The sequence below is a fragment of the Stigmatopora argus genome, chromosome 23 (assembly GCF_051989625.1).
Source record: "Stigmatopora argus isolate UIUO_Sarg chromosome 23, RoL_Sarg_1.0, whole genome shotgun sequence".
In the NCBI taxonomy this organism is placed as follows: domain Eukaryota; kingdom Metazoa; phylum Chordata; class Actinopteri; order Syngnathiformes; family Syngnathidae; genus Stigmatopora; species Stigmatopora argus.
Genome location: NC_135409.1, coordinates 1,439,253 through 1,459,540, shown reverse-complemented (window position 1 = coordinate 1,459,540; position 20,288 = coordinate 1,439,253). Strand labels below are relative to the sequence as shown.

The 20,288-nt window shown below is 46.0% G+C and overlaps 2 protein-coding genes across 13 annotated transcripts in view; one reads left to right on the top strand and one right to left on the bottom strand.

The window, feature by feature from the left end:
• The window catches only part of LOC144068940 (inosine-5'-monophosphate dehydrogenase 1b), a 32,271-nt gene extending 23,732 nt beyond the window's left edge, over positions 1-8,539 (top strand). For 5 of the 6 annotated variants that reach the window (XM_077593913.1, XM_077593912.1, XM_077593914.1 and 2 more), the window contains 3 exons: positions 6,514-6,657; positions 6,733-6,816; positions 7,593-8,539. In XM_077593913.1, the coding sequence (XP_077450039.1) occupies positions 6,514-6,657; positions 6,733-6,816; positions 7,593-7,614 (250 nt within the window). In that variant the 3' untranslated portion in view covers positions 7,615-8,539. Of the gene's footprint in view, positions 1-6,513; positions 6,658-6,732; positions 6,817-7,592 lie in introns of those variants that run through there. The other variant, XR_013298340.1, reaches the window with a different exon arrangement.
• LOC144068938 (proline-rich transmembrane protein 4-like) overlaps positions 6,356-20,288 on the bottom strand; it is a 40,726-nt gene continuing 26,793 nt past the window's right edge. For 4 of the 7 annotated variants that reach the window (XM_077593905.1, XM_077593906.1, XM_077593904.1 and 1 more), the window contains 2 exons: positions 19,423-19,518; positions 6,357-15,164 (listed from right to left, as the gene is read on the bottom strand). In XM_077593905.1, the coding sequence (XP_077450031.1) occupies positions 13,210-15,164; positions 19,423-19,518 (2,051 nt within the window). In that variant the 3' untranslated portion in view covers positions 6,357-13,209. Of the gene's footprint in view, positions 15,165-19,422; positions 19,519-20,288 lie in introns of all 7 variants that reach the window. The other 3 variants (XM_077593899.1, XM_077593902.1, XM_077593901.1) reach the window with 1 other exon arrangement.

The window sequence follows — 20,288 nt, the reverse complement described above, 5'->3', positions numbered from 1 at the left end:
CGGACGGACATGCATGCATCGATGGACGGACGGACGGACATGCATGCATCGATGGACGGACGGACGGACATGCATGCATCGATGGACGGACGGACATGCATGCATCGATGGACGGACGGACGGACATGCATGCATCGATGGACGGACGGACATGCATGCATCGATGGACGGACGGACGGACATGCATGCATCGATGGACGGACATGCATGCATCGATGGACGGACGGACGGACATGCATGCATCGATGGACGGACGGACGGACATGCATGCATCGATGGACGGACGGACGGACATGCATCGATGGACGGACGGACGGACGGACATGCATCGATGGACGGACGGACGGACGGACATGCATCGATGGACGGACGGACGGACATGCATCCATGGACGGACGGACGGACGGACATGCATCCATGGACGGACGGACGGACGGACATGCATCCATGGACGGACGGACGGACGGACATGCATCCATGGACGGACGGACGGACGGACGGACATGCATCCATGGACGGACGGACGGACGGACGGACGGACATGCATCCATGGACGGACGGACGGACGGACATGCATCCATGGACGGACGGACGGACGGACATGCATCCATGGACGGACGGACGGACGGACATGCATCCATGGACGGACGGACGGACATGCATCCATGGACGGACGGACGGACGGACATGCATCCATGGACGGACGGACGGACGGACATGCATCCATGGACGGACGGACGGACGGACATGCATCCATGGACGGACGGACGGACGGACATGCATCCATGGACGGACGGACGGACGGACATGCATCCATGGACGGACGGACGGACATGCATCCATGGACGGACGGACGGACATGCATCCATGGACGGACGGACGGACGGACATGCATCCATGGACGGACGGACGGACGGACATGCATCCATGGACGGACGGACATGCATCCATGGACGGACGGACGGACGGACATGCATCCATGGACGGACGGACGGACGGACATGCATCCATGGACGGACGGACGGACGGACATGCATCCATGGACGGACGGACGGACGGACATGCATCCATGGACGGACGGACGGACGGACATGCATCCATGGACGGACGGACGGACGGACATGCATCCATGGACGGACGGACGGACGGACATGCATCCATGGACGGACGGACGGACGGACATGCATCCATGGACGGACGGACGGACATGCATCCATGGACGGACGGACGGACGGACGGACGGACATGCATCCATGGACGGACGGACGGACGGACGGACATGCATCCATGGACGGACGGACGGACGGACGGACATGCATCCATGGACGGACGGACGGACATGCATCCATGGACGGACGGACGGACGGACATGCATCCATGGACGGACGGACGGACGGACATGCATCCATGGACGGACGGACGGACGGACATGCATCCATGGACGGACGGACGGACGGACATGCATCCATGGACGGACGGACGGACGGACATGCATCCATGGACGGACGGACGGACGGACATGCATCCATGGACGGACGGACGGACGGACATGCATCCATGGACGGACGGACGGACGGACATGCATCCATGGACGGACGGACGGACGGACATGCATCCATGGACGGACGGACGGACGGACATGCATCCATGGACGGACGGACGGACGGACATGCATCCATGGACGGACGGACGGACGGACATGCATCCATGGACGGACGGACGGACGGACATGCATCCATGGACGGACGGACATGCATCCATGGACGGACGGACGGACGGACATGCATCCATGGACGGACGGACATGCATCCATGGACGGACGGACGGACGGACATGCATCCATGGACGGACGGACATGCATCCATGGACGGACGGACGGACGGACATGCATCCATGGACGGACGGACGGACGGACATGCATCCATGGACGGACGGACGGACGGACATGCATCCATGGACGGACGGACGGACATGCATCCATGGACGGACGGACGGACGGACATGCATCCATGGACGGACGGACGGACGGACATGCATCCATGGACGGACGGACGGACGGACATGCATCCATGGACGGACGGACGGACGGACATGCATCCATGGACGGACGGACGGACGGACATGCATCCATGGACGGACGGACGGACGGACATGCATCCATGGACGGACGGACATGCATCCATGGACGGACGGACGGACGGACATGCATCCATGGACGGACGGACGGACGGACATGCATCCATGGACGGACGGACATGCATCCATGGACGGACGGACGGACATGCATCCATGGACGGACGGACGGACGGACATGCATCCATGGACGGACGGACGGACGGACATGCATCCATGGACGGACGGACATGCATCCATGGACGGACGGACGGACGGACATGCATCCATGGACGGACGGACGGACACGCATCCATGGATGGATAGATATACTGTATTTTCACGAATATATGGCGCATCGCATTTAAAGGCGCAGTGTCAGTAACGAGTGCTATTTCTGTATTTGACACAGAACGCACCGCTTTTTAAGGCACAGCGCTCCGCATTACCACTAGATGGTGCTGCGCTAAAGGGAATTTCAACAAAACAGTCAGCCAAACTTTATTAATAGAACTCCATTCACTCCCAACATGAATAAACAAAAGTTTTTTTTATATTTTCTCCGAGGTTAAAGTATTAGTATTTTTGTGACACAGCAATAGCATAATAAATCATGTTGAACAGGTGGGCATCTCACCAAAGTCATCATTAATCGAGTCAGTAATTTCTGCCTTCCTGAAAGCTCGGACCACAGTTGAAACTTCCACTGGGAATGACGACGAACATAGAATTAATGTGCTACAATATTTATCCATATACAGTGGTACCTCGACATACGATCTTAATCCGTTCCGGGACTGAGTCATACTGGGTGTATTGACAAAAGAACTATATATCCCAGCAGTCACTGTACAGTTTTTCTACGGGGAAAATAGTAGAGTCGGGGGCTGCTTGCCGTAGTTGTGAGAGCTGTACCCTATCGACTGATTTATTTTATTTTATCGTTTTGACACTTTTAGTATTGGTCCATATATAAAGCGCACTGGATTATAAGGCACCCTGTCTGTTTTGGAGAAAATGTAAGACTTAAGTGCGCCTTATAGTCGTGAAAATACGGTACAAGTATACTATGGTAGGTCTTAACCGTGACCGGACGTTTGGTCGCCCGGGTGAATATAATTTTGAGAGCTGGTTTCAACAGTAAACTCTGTCATGTTGTTAAACGTCCGGCGACCAAACTTCCGAGTACCGGTCTTAACACCACTCATTATGGAGAGCTTTTGTCATCCAAGCTTTTCTGTTGCTCATCCAGTACACAGGCAGCAATGCCTCTTTTTGAATTTTTCGAGCCAACCTTGCTTGCTGAAAATTCACGAGGCTCACTCGCAGCACTGGTCCTTGGCTAAAGCTTGCATTCAGGGTCTTCGTCGGGAGCTAAAATAACAAGTTATTGGCCTTGGTTCGGATGATGATGGTATCCAGAGGAATGTTTTTCACCCTACATTCTGCGACCCAGACTGAGAGCGCATTCTCCATTTTGACGAGGGTTTTATTTCTCGTGGTTACCACGCGCTAGTTTTGCTTGTAAATGAAAGTGTGGCCGTCTTTCGAATGTTAGCCTCCTCTTTTGTATGTCCTGCACGGTAGATTCATTGATGCCGTAATGGCATGCAACATCGACATACCGTATTTTCACACCTATAAAACGCACCGCCCTAAAGGGCACAGTCTCAATTGCGAGTATTTTCTGTTTTTTGTCAATACATAGGGCGCTTCAGGCTAAAAGGTGCTATCACTATGCTAACGTTTGCTATCCCAGCTATGCTCGTATATGTTATGCTAGCCAGTTGTTTTTTTCAATTTTTAAAAAAGACAGCATGAGCAAAAATAAGTTTGATTGTGCTTTATTAAGGGAAAAGAGACTTGCATTGATAGAAGTTATACCCGTTAACTATCCACAAAACCAACCAAACTCCTCACCATCTGTGTCTGATATAAAGAGTTTGGCCAAGTGGGCAAATTCGCCGTCCAACATGTTATGCTCCATGTCACTGTCAGAGTCCGACTGGTCTTGATGCCAGCTTTGTCGAAAAGCTCAAACTACAGTTCTGGCCGAGACTTGAGCCCAGGCATCCACAATCCATTCACATATTATCGCGTAACTTGCTCGAAGCTGCCTGCCGGTCTTTGTATAACTATGTATACCATCGGACATCCATTGCTCCCAAGCCGTTCGCAACTTTCTTTTAAATGCTCTATTTGCGGCAATGTCCAGCGGCTGTAGTTCCTTCGGCAAACCTCCCGTAATGACAGCAAACTCGGAGCTCATAAGCCAGACATGGTGTTTCACTTCAGCCATGAGATGAGCGCGCATGGAGTCGCAGATCAGCCGTGCGGAAAAAGCCACCCGGTCTCCTCACATACACCTCGTTAAGCCACTCTTTCATTTTGTCCTCGTCCACCCATCCCTTCTGGTAGGGTTTGACAATGACACGACGGCAACGTCTTCCTCTTAAAAATCACCATCCGTGGTAGCTTCTGACCGAAAGAGTGTTCCCATGGCTAGCAAGCAGAACTGTGAAAGCTGCCTTCTCGTGGCCCATTGTGCGTACCGCGACCGTGCTGTTCTCTTCTTGTCGACAGTGTTTCGTCGGAATGTCGAAAGTGAGTGGCACCTCGTCGATATTGGTGATGTGGCTAGGCTGGATATGCTTGTCGGCAGTCTTTTTGCTGCAGTAAGAGCGAAAGTCTCCCATCTTTTCTTTATAGTCTGCCGAAAGCTGTTGTGCCACCGTAGTTCTTGCCCGGATTAATAGATGGTTCCGTTTCATTAAGCGAAAGCACCAAGACGGACCTCCATCAAAACATTCAGTTTTCATTTCATCGGCAAGCTTTTTTGCCATTAGTTGAATGGTGACTGTAGAGACTCTTCTCCCTGCTGCTCTTTCTTCTTCGATTCAGTGCCTGAGAAACTCTTCCAACTTATCTTAAGGTGCCTTGCTGCCGCTCGATTTCCATGTTCTTCTGTGTAGCGGATAGTTGCCAGTTTGAACTCTGCCTTGTATGCATGTCTCTTTGTAGGTGCCATTTTCGGGGGTCAAACTGATATTGTTTTGCACAATGGACTCCCGCATTAATTTATAAGTACGTGCTCCATTGTTTGGAACCCCCCGCACTGCACCCCCATTCATCAGACTGTCCTCAGTTACATCCGTAGTTTCACTTCAGTGTGTCAGCAAGAAATGCAATCAGACAATCATGCAGTCAGTTGCACAGCGACATCTGCAGATTTTTGACTTTATTGCACAGAAAAGATGCCCCGCCCAATTAGACGCAGCCTTCACTTTGGGGAAAATTTTAGACTTTTAGGTATGCCCTATAGGTGTGAAAATACGGTAGTTATTCCCCGCTCTCAGCATGTCGAGAAATTTAACTTTTTCGTCATCTTCCGATTTTTCTTTGCATCAAATAAAGCCTCGGGTAGTCCTGGACGCTTGGAGCCATTTTTCGTTGCGGTGTATAATTGTAAACTCCAAACAAAGAAATCTGGAATTCACTCTCCGTACGCGATGCTAAACGCAGGGAACGGGAACGACCGGCACGCGTGTCCGCAGAGGCATTTATACTTTTGCTTTCTTGTTCTGTGTTATGGTTGGAACCAATCATTGCAGCGCAAAAGAGGAGGCGGTACCCTGACTTCCGCAATTTTCATGTCTTCCGGTTGTGAACTTTAAAAAAAATTAATTAATTAATAGTGGGGAAAAATCGCAAAATAGTGAATTCACGACAAGTGAAGTCTCGATAATCGAGGGATTACTGTATATTTTTAGGCTACAGTTATTTGAAAAACTTTTATGTTAACAGCATGTCAATTTTGCCTGCTTTTCTCCATTTTTACTATTGACTTTGTTCTTGGTTTCTGATAAAATAAACAATTGAACCCGAAAAATGTGACTTATCCTCTAGTGCAGTGGTTCCCAAACTGGGGGGCGCGCCCCCCTAGGGAGGTGTAAAGAAAATTCAAGGGGGGCGTGAAGTCATCTGCTAAAAAAATGTTTAAATAGATTATAAGAATAATGGAATCAAAGAACAAATATCTGCCATTACATACATGCAAAATATGATTATAGCAAAAGAGTGGCTTTCATTATTAAAATTTAATACAAACAGAGATCTGTTTTCGTGAACAATGCTAAGAAATAAATGCAATAAAATAAAATAAGTTCACATGAGCAAAAGAGGAAGTGGGAGGGGGGGGCGTGCGGGTCTACTGGAAGCAAGAAGGGGTGTCAGGTAAGATAGTTTGGGAACCACTGCTCTAGTGCGACTTGTGCTTTTTTCCTTTTCATTCTGTGATTTGGCTGGTGCAACATATACTCAGATGCAAATTATAGTTAAAAATATACAGCAGTATGAGCATGAAGTTGAGAAGTGACTTTTTATTCTGAACTCTGCTAACAGTGAAGGTGACGCAGTGAAGGTGGCCCAGGGTGTGTCCGGATCGGTGCAGGACAAGGGCTCTATCCACAAGTTTGTGCCATACCTCATAGCCGGTATTCAACATGGCTGCCAGGACATTGGGGCCAAGAGTCTCTCGGTGCTCCGGTTAGTGCAACTCTCTTATTTTTTTGCTTATGATTCCGCCATGGGAGTCAAAAGCGGTACTTTCTGTTTCGTCAGCTCCATGATGTACTCCGGAGAGCTCAAGTTTGAGAAAAGAACCATGTCAGCACAGATGGAGGGAGGCGTTCACGGACTTCACTCGTAAGCAGCTTTTTAATCAATGTTCCAAGCGTTGATCGTGCCTGCTGTTTTGTCACTTTTGGTGCCACTGATGTTGATAGACGTCCAACTGTTTGGCTATTTTGATACTACAGTAAATTCATGTGAGTTTGTCACTTGTAAATGTCTAATATATTGGAGCTGGGAGGGCTGAAAGTTTGTTCTTTCGCCGGATTGGACGTGTATCGCCCTCAGCGGCAGCCGATGAGTCAAATCTTGAAAATTCTCTTCGACTTTGATAAATGTTCTATTTTTGGCATTGAATAAACAGCAATGGCATAGACAAGGGACAGAAGACTGTAGCATAAAAATGTTCACGTTTCAGTGCAATTTAGAGTGATAGACTTCCAATTCCATTTGAAGGGGGAGTGGTTGGCAGTTAAAATGGATTTGACAATAATCAATGGCAGCAAGTCGTATACAAATGTCGGGCATTTTTTAACCTCAAGCTGGCTAAATGTGAATAAACAGTCGTCTTTTTACTTTCTTAATTCATTTTCTCAACAAAAGTAAATGAATCTAAGATGCTGATTTTAGCTTTAGCAGCATGTCCCCTCTCTAATGGGCCTGTTTACAAAAATAGTAGAATGCAGTTTGCCACCACGCTCGCTAACAGCAATGCAGTAGCACTTTAACAAAATAGTCTATTAACATTGTGTAGTTCCGCGTGTGCTTTTGATGCACCAGTAAAGCATTAAACAAAACTATTGCGCAGTTGAAATCAGCACTAATTGTTTCTTTGCGTCTCACCTCGACAGTTACGAGAAGCGTCTTTACTGAGCTGCAAGATGAGCCATCACACTTTAAAAAAAAAAGTGAACAAACATTTGTTCACCTGACGATAAACATCTCACAACCAACGTGGTCATCTGTAGTTGATCGCTACACGACTCTCAACAAACATCAAGCGTGCAGCCTGGGGTCAGAGGAACAGTGCTTTGCGTGCAAGAAGCGCCCGATCAGTGTTTCCCAATGTTCACTGGCGACAGATTTGACTCTGCCGTTTTCATAGTACATTTTTTGGTTGCATTTTTAGTTATTTTGGGGTGAGAACACTTGTTTACTTCGAAGCCTCTGACATGACCAAAACCGATAATCAGGTTTGTTTCCACAGATGAGTTTGTTATATAAAAGCTGTCTGGCCTCTTCTGGGCTTTGAATAGAGCCACAAAAAGTTTTTGATATGCATGTTCTTTTTCCACGAACCCAAAAGGGTTGTATTTTTATTCCGCTTTGTTGTAATTGCATATGTACTGCCACGTGTTTGTATTTTTTTTTTTACATACTCTCTTTGTAACGTCAAAACCAAATTAGACAAAAGGAGATGGGGGGGATGTGATGGATATAAGTCTGTCCTGACCTTGTTTGTTTTTACTGCACAAATGCCTTGACAAGTGGACGGTCTTTGTTACAAATAGCTCGCAGAGCTTGTTTCGCCTTGTTAAATTATACACATTACCAGTTAGATATAGACACATTTTCTTAATCTATGAAATGACAAATAGTGTCCACTCTTGAATGGTAGTATATTTGATAAGGCCTTATGCCATGGTCTTGTATTTTAAAGAAATGCCCAAAAAGTACATAAAAATACAAGTTTATCTGTTTTCATCCTGAAACCACCTGTGTAACGTTTAAAAAGCACTGCAACGGGGAGGCTGCTTCACTGTTGAATTTGCTTAAAGAAATAAAGAAATCAAACTGATCTCGTCTGCTGTCTTTTGTGGGAAAACACCAGAAAAAGTATTTGCAAATCAACTTTATTAAACGGTGTCGTATATAGAGATTAAAATGGTGGCTTAATTCCATGTAGTAAAACATGACTTCAGGGGCTCAAATTGACTGTGACAGTGGTTACTGTGACAATGAAATACAAATACGGGATGAATAAAGTAATCCAATCCAATTTAATAAATGACCGACAGAGAGGGCTGTTTTCTCACTTGACTCCTTTGGAATATGTGCTCCAAGTGAAATTTGGTAACTACAGTAATACCTTCAGGTATGAGCTTAATGTGTTCTGGGACCGGGCTCGTCTGTCAATTTACTCTTATCTCAAATCCATTTTTCCCCATAGAAAATAACTAAATACAAATTAATCCGTTCCCACCCTCTGAAGAGAAACACCAAAAAGGGCATATTAACATGGAAAAACATATTTGTATTTGTTCTAATTCACCACCTACTCACAAAGTAACAAATACCTATCTATTGGTTTTGATCTTCAATACAAAAATGTGAAATTACTCAGACTTCCCGTGGAATGCACGGACGAGAGCGAGAACACGAGAGAGACTTGGTGGACGGCAACACACTCGTAACATAACAAACTTTAAATTTAACTTAAATGAACTTGGATTACTATACACACATTTAAAAATACATTTTAATCTTACGTTACACTAAATTTAAACCTTGTGCGATAACCGAGGCAAAGATGTTAAAGTATTCCGCGACGGCTTTCGAATCGGAACTTCCTGCTTCTCCATGCCTCAGAACAGAGTATATCCCAGTTTTTTTTTAAATTATCGAACCTGCCACGACTCGCTTAGAATGGTTTCGCTGGTGTCTTTTTCAGATGCTTGCTTTGCTTTCAAATCCATATACAGTTGTGGTCAAAAGTTTACATACACTTGTGAAGAACAATTTCATGGCTCTCTTGAGATTCCAGTTATTTCTACAACTCTGATTTTTCTCTGATAGAGTGATTGGAACAGATACTTCTTTGTCACTAAAAGCATTCATGAAGTTTGGTTCTTTTATGACTTTATTATGGGTGAACAGAAAAAAGTGATCAAATCTGCTGGGTCAAAAATATACATACAGCAGTGCTAATATTTGGTAACATGTCCCTTGGCCATTTTCACTTCAATTAGGCGCTTTTGGTTGCCATTCACAAGCTTCTGGCAAGCTTCTGGTTGAATCTTTGACCACTCCTCTTGACAGAATTGGTGCAGTTCAGTTAAATTTGATGGCTTTCTGACATGGACTTGTTTCTTCAGAATTGTCCACAAGTTCTCAATGGGGTTTAAGTCAGGACTTTGGGAAGGCCATTCGAAAACCTTAATTCTAGCCTGATTGAGCCATTCCATTACCACTTTTGATGTGTGTTTGGGGTCATTGTCCTGTTAGAACACCCAACTGCGCCCAAGACCCAATCTTCGGGCTGATGACTTTAGGGCAGCGGTCCCCAAACTATTCCAGAAAGGGCCGCAGTGGGTGCGGGTTTTCGTTCCAACCTGTAAGAGGAAACCTTTCCACCAATCTGGTATCCTAGAAGTGCAATCAGTGGATTGCAGTCAGGTGCTTCTTTTTTCAGCAGAAACCTCATTGGTTAAACTGTTTGTGTTGGATCGGTTGGAACAAAAACCTGCACCCACTGCGGCCCTCGAGGACCGGTTTGGAGACCTCTGCTTTAGGTTATCTTGAAGAATTTGAAGGTAATCCTCCTTCTTCATTATCCCATTTACTCTGTAAAGCACCAGTTCCATTGGAAGCCAAACAGCCCCACAGCATAATACTACCACCACCGTGCTTGACGGTAGGCATGGTGTACTTGGGGTTAAAGGCCTCACCTTTTCTCCTCTAAACATATTGCTGGGCATTGTGGCCAAACAGCTCGATTTTTGTTTCGTCTGACCACAGAACTTTCCTCCAGAAGGTCTTATCTTTGTCCATGTGATCAGCAGCAAACTTAAGTCGAGCCTTAAGGTGCCGCGTTTGGAGCAAGGGCTTCCTTCTTGCACGGCAGCCTCTCAGTCCATGGAGAAAACATTCCCACATGCAGCCTTCTCCATCTTAACGCAGAGCCACGGTACTTTTTTCGATCTGCCTCGGCTAAGAGCAGAACTGATTGTAATCTATGCCACGGATGATTTTACAGGAAAATCTCCCACTGATCTCCTTGACTTCCTTCAGAAAAATCTGAGTGAGAGCATGGGGTGGCTGTACACATTAGTGGGTTTGACACTGACCATCCCCATGTCCACTGCTTCTGTCAAATGGACATTTTCAGCCTGAAACAGAATTAAAACTTATGCCAGAAATACAACAGGACAGACTCGACTGTCAAAATTAGCTTTGATGGCGATAGAAAAGAACTTCTTGATGGACCTGAAACGCATGTGTAATCTGTACGGCAGAGTAATTGGAAATCTTCTTGAGGAATTAAAGGAGGATGGATTTTGTGCATAAATAAAAAGAATTTTTGGTGAGTAAAATGTCTATTTTCCTAAATAATATTTCAATTTTTAGGTTATTATTGATTCTGTTTTATGTGTCGCAGCTGTAGCTGCATTAAAGGTTTTATAGCCATAAAGTACTTATTGAGGGTTGGATTGATTCACACACCACTACTGAAGGCCTAGGTGTGAAATGCACGGCCTGCCACTGAGTTCTCATAAGCAGCCTCTCCCGTACTTGGCCACCCTGACGGGCACATTGGGAACCATCCATCGTATATGCTCGTATCTCAAAATTGTCTCGTAACTCAGGGGCAAAAATTTGCTCGGAATTTTTCTCGTATCTCAAATTGCTCGTATGTTGGGACACCCGTATGTCAAGGTATTACTGTAAATAGTAGTATTTTGTCAAATCTAAATAATAAACATGTAAAAGAAGCAGTTGTATTCCCCCTTTGTTATTGTGGCTATTACTCTTTACAAACAGATTTTTGACTTTGCAAAAATAGTCCGACGCTTAAACGTGAGCCGTTGTCCCTAGTTGTTTTTCACACATATACCCATATAGCAGTGGCGGTCCGTGCATTTTCTGGTAGCGCCTTCAACGTATCAATCCAACCCTCAAAAACTATTTTATGGCTATAAAACCTCTACTGCAGCTACAGCTGCGACACATAGAAAACAATCAAATCAATGCACAAAAATGGGGTAAAATCCACTTCCTAGCAGCATTTCATGATTAAATACAAATACTGGAGCTTTTCAGACATTAAAACCAGGCCAGGGGGGTGATTTGCCCGGGAAAAGACAGCAATGAACGTCAATGGCGTACGGGCAAACATTGCCCGAAAATGGGAAAAAATCCAGCCGAAAACAGCATTTATTGATTAAATACAAATACTGGAGCTTTTTAGACATCAGAACCGGGCCCGGAGTATCATTTCCCCGGTAAAAAGACAGCGATGAACGTCGATGCGTCCATATACGTCCATACGTGAAATGACAAAAAATGCACTAAAATTAGGTAAAATCCACTTCCTAGCAGCATTTATTGATTGAATACAAATACTGGAGCTTTTGAGACATTACAACCAGGCTGGGGGGGTGATTTTTCCCAGGAAAAGACAGCGATGGACGTCAATGGCGAAACAGCAAAAAATAAAATGGGGTAAAATCCACTTCCTAGCAGTATTTAGTAATTAAATACAAACACTGGAGCTTTTCAGATATCAGAACCGGGCCCACAATTGAAATATTATTTAGGAATATAGCCATATGATACTCACCAAAAATCCTTTTTAACTGTACACAATATCCATCCTCCTTTCTTTCTTCCTTCTTTTCTATCACCAGCAAAGCTAATGATGAAAGTCGAGCCTGTCCTGTCATATTTCCGGCATAGTCCGTCTTGAAAATGGCTTTAAATCAACACAACAATATATTTGCTTGTGCAGCTAAGTTAGCGCACTGAAAGTGGCGCACACCCCCTTTTCCCGGCTGTAACAGGCTTGCTAGCTTCGGAGTTGACCGCCCTTTCTTAATGATGTCCATTTTTTTCTGGAAAATAGCTTTGTGAGCAAATCTGCTACAAAATCAATTTGTTTTGCTCTGTCGGCCATTGTGGGTGGAGTTTGCGATCTCTGGCTGCCTCACTATGGCTTTGGCCTGCCTACTCTCTATAGCAAACCAATAATAGTTGGTGAAAGCAATGACGTATCCCAGCCAGCAAAATGCCAATGCCTATGAAAAAGCATTGTGGGGTTGCCAACTCGAAATCTGATTGGTTAAAAGCAACAGTCTTGTTTAATGCAGCAGAGCCCGCAGAACTGATTGTGAAGGCTTTGAGGCAGATTTCTGATCCTGGCAACAAATAATGGCTGAAATGTGATTGGTTAAATGCTTCAATATGAAAACACATCTGGAAGCAGTGCAACCAGGGGGAAAAGCAATGAAAGGAAGCTAACAGACCATTTTGAATAATAAGTATTGATGGACAAAATATAATATGATTCAGATAATTCTTAGGCCAGCAGAGAAGGCCGTGAAGGCCCTGACGGCCCGCCACTGCCATATAGAGTTTCACCAATGTCCATTTCAGGACATTCCTGCCAAACATGCACTTATAAAGCTGCTGTCGAACAAAACTTTCACGATTCCCTTCTCAGAAAGTCCTCCAGACTGTCTGACGAGACCATTACAGATCAATGGTCTCACTTGAGATGCTGAGCGTGTCAATTTGTTTGCAAGCACTAACAAACTCCTCCTGCACTGATTGCTCCGCCTCGGACAACATGTCCATGTGCAGGCTTTCCTGTGAAGCGGCGCCCAGTGTTTGGTAGCGCTGCCGAGCTTGTGCTTCCGGACTCGGGCAGAGGACCAATGACGAGACCCCTTCAGACACCCGACACGGGGAGCTGGACGAGGAGCTTTCCCTCCAACGCTCAGGTGACGAGCAGCTGGAAGAGAAAACGGAGGGAGATGGAGGGTTTCCGCTTGTAATTGACCCCACTTTTGAAGTTATGTCTGCGCAAGAGGAGGTCCGATAAAAACTGGGATCGCAGAGACTGGTCGGCGCGCGGTGGTTGTTCACAGGAACATTGCTGCTTGGTGTGAGCCTAGTCGTGCTGAAGAGGCTCATGGAAAAAAGAGCCTCACCGAATAGGGCCTCATCGATGCTGCGCCATAGGTTGATCGGAGACGGTGGCCTAAAGTCTGGGGTGGAGTCGCTTGTGAATGAGGATCTACCGGACAGCTCCCCGCCCCTGTCCTCGTGTCCAACTTTCTGTGAGCCCCTGAAGTCAAAACATGCATCGGTTTCTTGATAGGGCAATGTCCAGTTGCTGTGGCACAGGAAGTCCAGCCTGTTCAGACTCTGACAGAGCCTCTCGTCCATTAGAGTATAGAGGGGAAGACTCTCTGTCTTGCCGATTCCCACTGTGTCCACGATGGCGAGCTTCTCCTGCTGACCCAAGCTCCAATGGCAGCTCCCAGGCATGATGCGAGCTTTAGATGTCAGTAGTTCTGTCCAACAGGTCCTGGAGGAAGATAGCTGGTCAGACCAGTAAACTGGCTGCGCCACTACCCGTGCCAGGGTGAGGCAAACGCCTAATTCGCAGAGTCTACAACTGAAATGGAAAGTCCACCAGCACCACGGGTGGAAGACTTCCTCTCCCCCCATAATGCCCGTAGCGTTGAGTATGGCATATAGCTGCAGCCCTGCGCAGGCTAAACAAAACAGAGCCGTGAGACAAACCGTCACAGCAGCACGATCCCAATCACGACTCTCGGCAAAGGGGCAGCGGTTGTATCGCTCCGTGGTAGTAGGTGAAGTTTTGTTCAGGTGGTAGATGTGCTTGGAGTCTGCTCGCACGTAGAAGTAAAATACAAAATAGGCAACCGCCAGAAACATGGCAAGGGCTACGAAGGCTCCGCGTGAGATGAGCGACAGAAAAAGGCAAAGGGGAGGTTTCTGCTGATAGAACTTGAGCATGGTCCCCGGACCGAAGGCGGCAGCGAAGTGCAAAGCCACCAAACAGGCCAGGAAGCAGGGCCGTTGAAAAGCAGAGTAGGAGAGTTGCATTCTAGAGCGCATGGAGAGCAGAAGGAAAACCAGTCCGAAGGCTGCCGTGAGGCAAGGAAATGGTGCCTCGTATAGCATCAGTGAGGCTTCGCCTGAGGGCAGCCGGTCCAGGTGGCCGTACGCGTCGTACAATAATGAGAAAGATCTCGTACCCCCAGCGGCCAGTAGAAAGAGGCTAACCAGCGCAAAATAGCCACAGCCGGATGGACAGCGCAAAGGCAAGCAGAGAAGGTTGAGCGCAGAGGCTAGTGTAAGCGCAACAAAGACGCAACCTGCGCCGTACACATGCGCCTCCCAGGCCAGGCCCCAGGCTGCCATGGCGCTGTTCCAGTCTGTGTATAGTGGAACCAACATCAGAGGAGACAGGAACGCTGAAGAGCTGCCAGACTGGTTTGCACTTGCGTTTTGTGTCGGCTTCATCTCCGATGACATCATTTCTAAGTCGCCGGAGAAGTTGCAGGGCCACGAGCGTTCTTTATTGCAGTCAGGAAGCAACTTGAATGTGCTGCTTGCCAGGTTTGAGATCCAGTCGTCTGTTTGAAGGTTTCCTGACCCTCCTGTTGAAGTCCCTGAAAAGTCGGACACAAAATCAGTTTTTGTCACTTCCATCATAATTCTTCCCCTGATTCCTCCCATCTTTCAACCTCAAAACAAAATGTATCGAGAACTGTGTTTTCTGATAATTTAGTTTAAGTAGGAAAATATTTGTCAGTCATGCGTGCGGGCTCATCCGTCAGACAATCAAGAGTCAGGCTCTCTTGTTGGAACCCAGACCAGAGTAATCCAGGTGACCAACGCATCTGACTGGACAGTTTTAGTGTTGTTTTGCAAGAAATGTGTATGTCAAAATAGATCGAATAGCATGTTGGATACAGTAGAGAACAGACATTATGACCCACTAATATAGAAAAAAATGCACATGCAAATTTGCACATTTTTCACTGGCTTTCTGTTCCTGGTCCCCTCATTTGCTCATTTTATGTTACCAAAATGGGTACCTTCAAACAGAGTATACAACCTTAGATTATCTTCTATCACAGATGTTCTGCCAACATGTATAACATATGTGCTAGCCTGCCTTAATCTCCAGGCTTGAGGAAAGAAAGCATTGCCTCTACTGTACTGCAATGACTGAGCATTTTCCCCAAGTAATCTTTTTGTAGCATTTTTGCCCCATTAAACTGTGTGGAATATTGCAGTGGTTAGTAATGAAAATGTCAAGCTGGAGAAAATATTGGCAGCACTTGGTCTATATTAGTTTGTCACGGCAAGTGATTTGTGATTTAAAACATGATGTGAATGTCATTGCTTCTAAACCGGCGATATTAATATGTAGGGCAGGGGTCTCAAACTTGCGGCCCGCGGGCCAACTGCGGCCCGCGGGACAATAATTTGCGGCCCCCGTCTTAATATGAAATATCGATTTTTTTTTTTTTTTTTTTTTTTTTAATTTTTTTTTTTATCCCTTTCCCCATGATGGCGCCGTTTAAGTGGCAGCCAGTGGCAGTAGCTCTGTCCACTCATGTTTTTCTTGTTTTACAGCATGTTTTACATGAAAAATTAGAGGGAACATTGACATGCACCTGCTTGTGGCAGGTGTGATACTGGTGTGCCGATAGCGAGCAATGATGATGTCGTGACCGGATGATTCGCCTAAAGACGTTTCGCCGACGGACGTTTGACAGACGGACAGGTCGTACTAGTATTTGTTAGTTTAATGATTAAATACAAATACTAGTATTTGTATTTAATCATTAAACGCTGTTTTCAGCTGGATTTGACCGAATTTGAGAGCATTTTGAGCCGTTTGGCGAATGGACGTCTATAGACGTTTTTTTGCCTCCATCGCGATATCATCCAGTATTTGTATTTAATCATTAAATGCTGTTTTAGGATGGATTTGACCCGATTGCTGTCATTTTACGGCTCGGTTCTGCTACATCTGCCTGCCCAAGAGTGCTTATTCCCGGACTGCCATTGATGGTAGACGAACATTGATTTTTACTATAATTTGGAAAACACCGGCGGCGGGCCGGATTAAAAATCCTAACGGGCCGTATATGGCCCGCGGGCCGAGGTTGAAAAACTTGTACACACACGATCCGGCGGGGCGAGCGTTCGAATCCCGTTTCGGCGAAACCTCCGTTCGGCCGAATGAACGTTCGGTGGAACGTCCATTCGGCGACCTGCCCGTCTGTCAAACGTCCGTCGGCGAAACGTCTTTAAGCGAATCATCCGAGTACCGATGATGTCGCTCACACTGGTACTCAGTGCGCTCAGGGAGGTTGTCTTTCTGCTCAGACCAACAAAAAATTAGAGGGAACTTTGGTTCGGAGCTGAATGAACCAATCACGGTGAGGTATACGGCTCTGGAGGGCGGGACATCGGCCGGGCTGTCCAGTGCCTCGCTCACTCACTCATTCATTCCTCCAATCAGCTGGGCGGAGGAGAAACCGTGAGGCCGATCACTCCGCTCGGCGCGCACACTCCTCCGCTGCTCTCAGCATAGAACTGAATGAGGCGCTATGATCCGTGATCCAGCCTGTGTCAGTGTCTGTAGCCATCTCCGCGATTGAAACGGAGAGCGAAAGTGCACATGCGCCACAAACCCGCGCGACTGAATGTGAAAGATCAACCCGAGACTCATTCCAAGTGGAAAAACATATTACAGAGCCCCAGAGATGTCTCTTTCAAAGCCTGCCGTGAAGAGAAAGGTCGGTGATGAGCACAGACAGTTTCAAGAAAAGTGGGGAGTGCAATATTTCTTTGTTGAACACAGGGGCACCCCGACGTGTCTCATTTACACTGAAAAAGTTGCGGTGCACAAGGAATACAATTTGAAAGGTAATTGTACTATGAGACATGCTGAGGAGTACGAAAAATACCAGGGAGATGAGAGAGCCAACCAGGTTGCCAGTCTTAAAACACGTCTTCTGAGGCAACAGGATCTCTTCAAGAAGGCTACCAAAGACAGTAATGCAGCAGTCAAAGCTAGCTACGCCGTTTGTGAGTTGATTGATCCTGTGCTAAGTGATCCCAAATGGCTCATGGACTTGGCTTTTCTTGTTGATATCACACATGAGCTTAATGTACTGAACAAGAAGCTACAAGGCCAGGGGCAACTTGTCAGTGCTGCCTATGACAACGTGAGAGCATTCTGCACTAAACTTGTGTTATGGAAAGCCCAGCTCTCTCAGGCAAACCTTTGCCATTTCCCAGCATGCAAGGCTCTCGTGGATACAGGCACACCATTCAGTGGTGAGAAGTATGTTGAGGCCATTTCGAAGCTACAGGAGGAATTTGATCACAGATTTGCAGACTTCAAGACACACAAAGCCACATTTCACATTTTTGCGGACCCCTTCTCCTTTGATGTGCAAGATGCCCCTCCTGAGCTTCAAATGGAGCTCATTGACCTGCAGTGCAACTCTGCACTCAAAGCCAAGTTCAGGGAGGTGAGTGGAGAAGCAGACAAGCTTGGGCAATTTTTGAGAGAGTTGACCCCCAGCTTCCCTGAACTTTCCTGAAGGTTCAAGCGGACCATGTGCCTTTTTGGGAGCACATACTTGTGTGAGAAGCTCTTCTCCACCTTGAACTTCAATAAGTCCAAGTACAGGTCCAGACTTACTGATGAGCATCTTCAAGCTCTACTGAGGGTCTCCACTGCTTCCTCCCTCAAGCCAAATGTGACTATGTGAGAAGAAGCGCTGCCAGGTCTCTAGCAGCAAGGAGTAGGCAAAAGAAGCCGTGTTCAGAATATTTCATGTTCAATGTTCCATTCAAGTTCAGAAAGTTAAAGGTTAAAGAGCTGTTAATACAGACATTTGAAACGGAATAAAAATAATTCATTTTCTCTACTTAGCCAGCCAGTGTATATCTACTGTATGCTCATTAGTATTATTTGGTTTTATATTACTGATTGATTTATTTTTTATTCATCTTTAAGTTAATTTATTTAATTCATTATTTTTTGTTAAAAAATAAAGATATTTGATAACGTTGGAAAGTTTTATCAGTGCTTTTCTTGTGGAAATCCTGATGCGGCCCAGTCTCACCCAGACTCGGCCTCTAGCGGCCCCCAGGTAAATTGAGTTCGAGACCCCTGATGTAGGGGAAGTGAAATCCGAGCGTTACACAAACATTGATAAGGTTGGTGTGTTTCAATACGGTGCCCTCCTTATATTTGCTTTCCAGGGTGAATGAGCCGTTGGTGGAAACGCTGACTGGTAGTCGCATTAACGTCCCTGCGCGTCTGAGCTGACGGGTCTGTACCACAGAGCAAGGACAAATTGCAGAATTTAGGTTTGGCTTTGTGTCACATTACACATTCGTGCGGGGAAAAGTCGGTCACATCTGCAGTGCTTGGTCTAAAACCCCAATGACAGGCTATCGTTTCAGTTTTGGGGTTTAATTCACAGCTGTTGCAAAATCCACCTGCTTCACAGTAAAAATAGGCCATCTTTACACCTCGAACAAATCAACAAGATCAGTTTCTGAAAAACAAGTGGCTCATTTAACAAATCTATTTCTGGAAAAAAATACTATTCTGGACCGAGTAGAAGTGGGTTACAGCTGCTCCTGCGAACTGGGCCATATATTTCACTGACGATCGATTTTCATCATGAGTCGGCAGATCCCTTGAGAGAAATTGCGAGACAATAAAGGCTGAAGCACTTTTATTAAACGTAAAATTCTTCAATTGTACAGTGTCAGGCGAAAGAATGTTTTCACTGAGCATCTTTAATGAGGCTGAACCCCTCTTGGTAAGAAATTAGCAGAATGGATGCAGACTTGTGCAGTAAAGGATTTGGAAGAAGTATGGCTCACCGTTTTCTCCAGGGAACGGCGTCATTAGCTTTTCTGAAACATTTGGCGTGTAGCCACCAGGGTCTGCAACTTCATCAGCCTCCTGAGCTGCTTTAGCTGTAAAGATACAAGCGTTTTAAGCTCTAGGTGGCTTCAAAGTGAAATGACACAGGGAAAAATATTAGTTTAACACAGCACTGCATTGGAGTAGAAAGACAGTGTATCTTAACCTATTTCTGTCAGATGGGTCAGCCTAGCTTCCACTTTTATGCAGCTATTCATCCATGGTTGGCTGTGTAGATCCCTGTGGCCTAATTGCATTGACATTTCAATGCACGTGTGTTCTAATGACCAATTTAAATCTGAAAACAAAACCGCTATGTTTTGTACAGGAATTGTCAATCTGGAATTCAGAAAGTTCTAGATCAGGGATGTCAAACTCAGTTTGGTTCTCGGGCCACATTAATGCAAACTAGGTTTCATGTCGGTTGGACCAGTTTATTTTTGGTCCAAAAAGTTAACATACTTGCATCCATTGACGGTGCTCCACGTCCAATCCATTGTGATTGGGAGGGGCGAATTAACGTTCGTTCATCCTGTTGATTTTGAAGGAATTTACAGAATGCTTCTTATTCATTCGTCGGTTAATGCCTGTTTTTGAGCATTTCCAAGTTACTTCCTTTGGGTTTTGTGGCATTTTAAGGTTCCTTATTAACTCAAAGGCTGCCATTGAAGGCGCTGTTTTGATGGCAGGGAGCGAATGAACCAATGGGATTGCGGATTGGAATTGGAGCAAATTGCAGTAATGCACGCACTTAATCACACAACTAACAATCGTCTAGTTTTGCAAAAAAAATGAAAGTATTTAATTATGTACGTACACTATG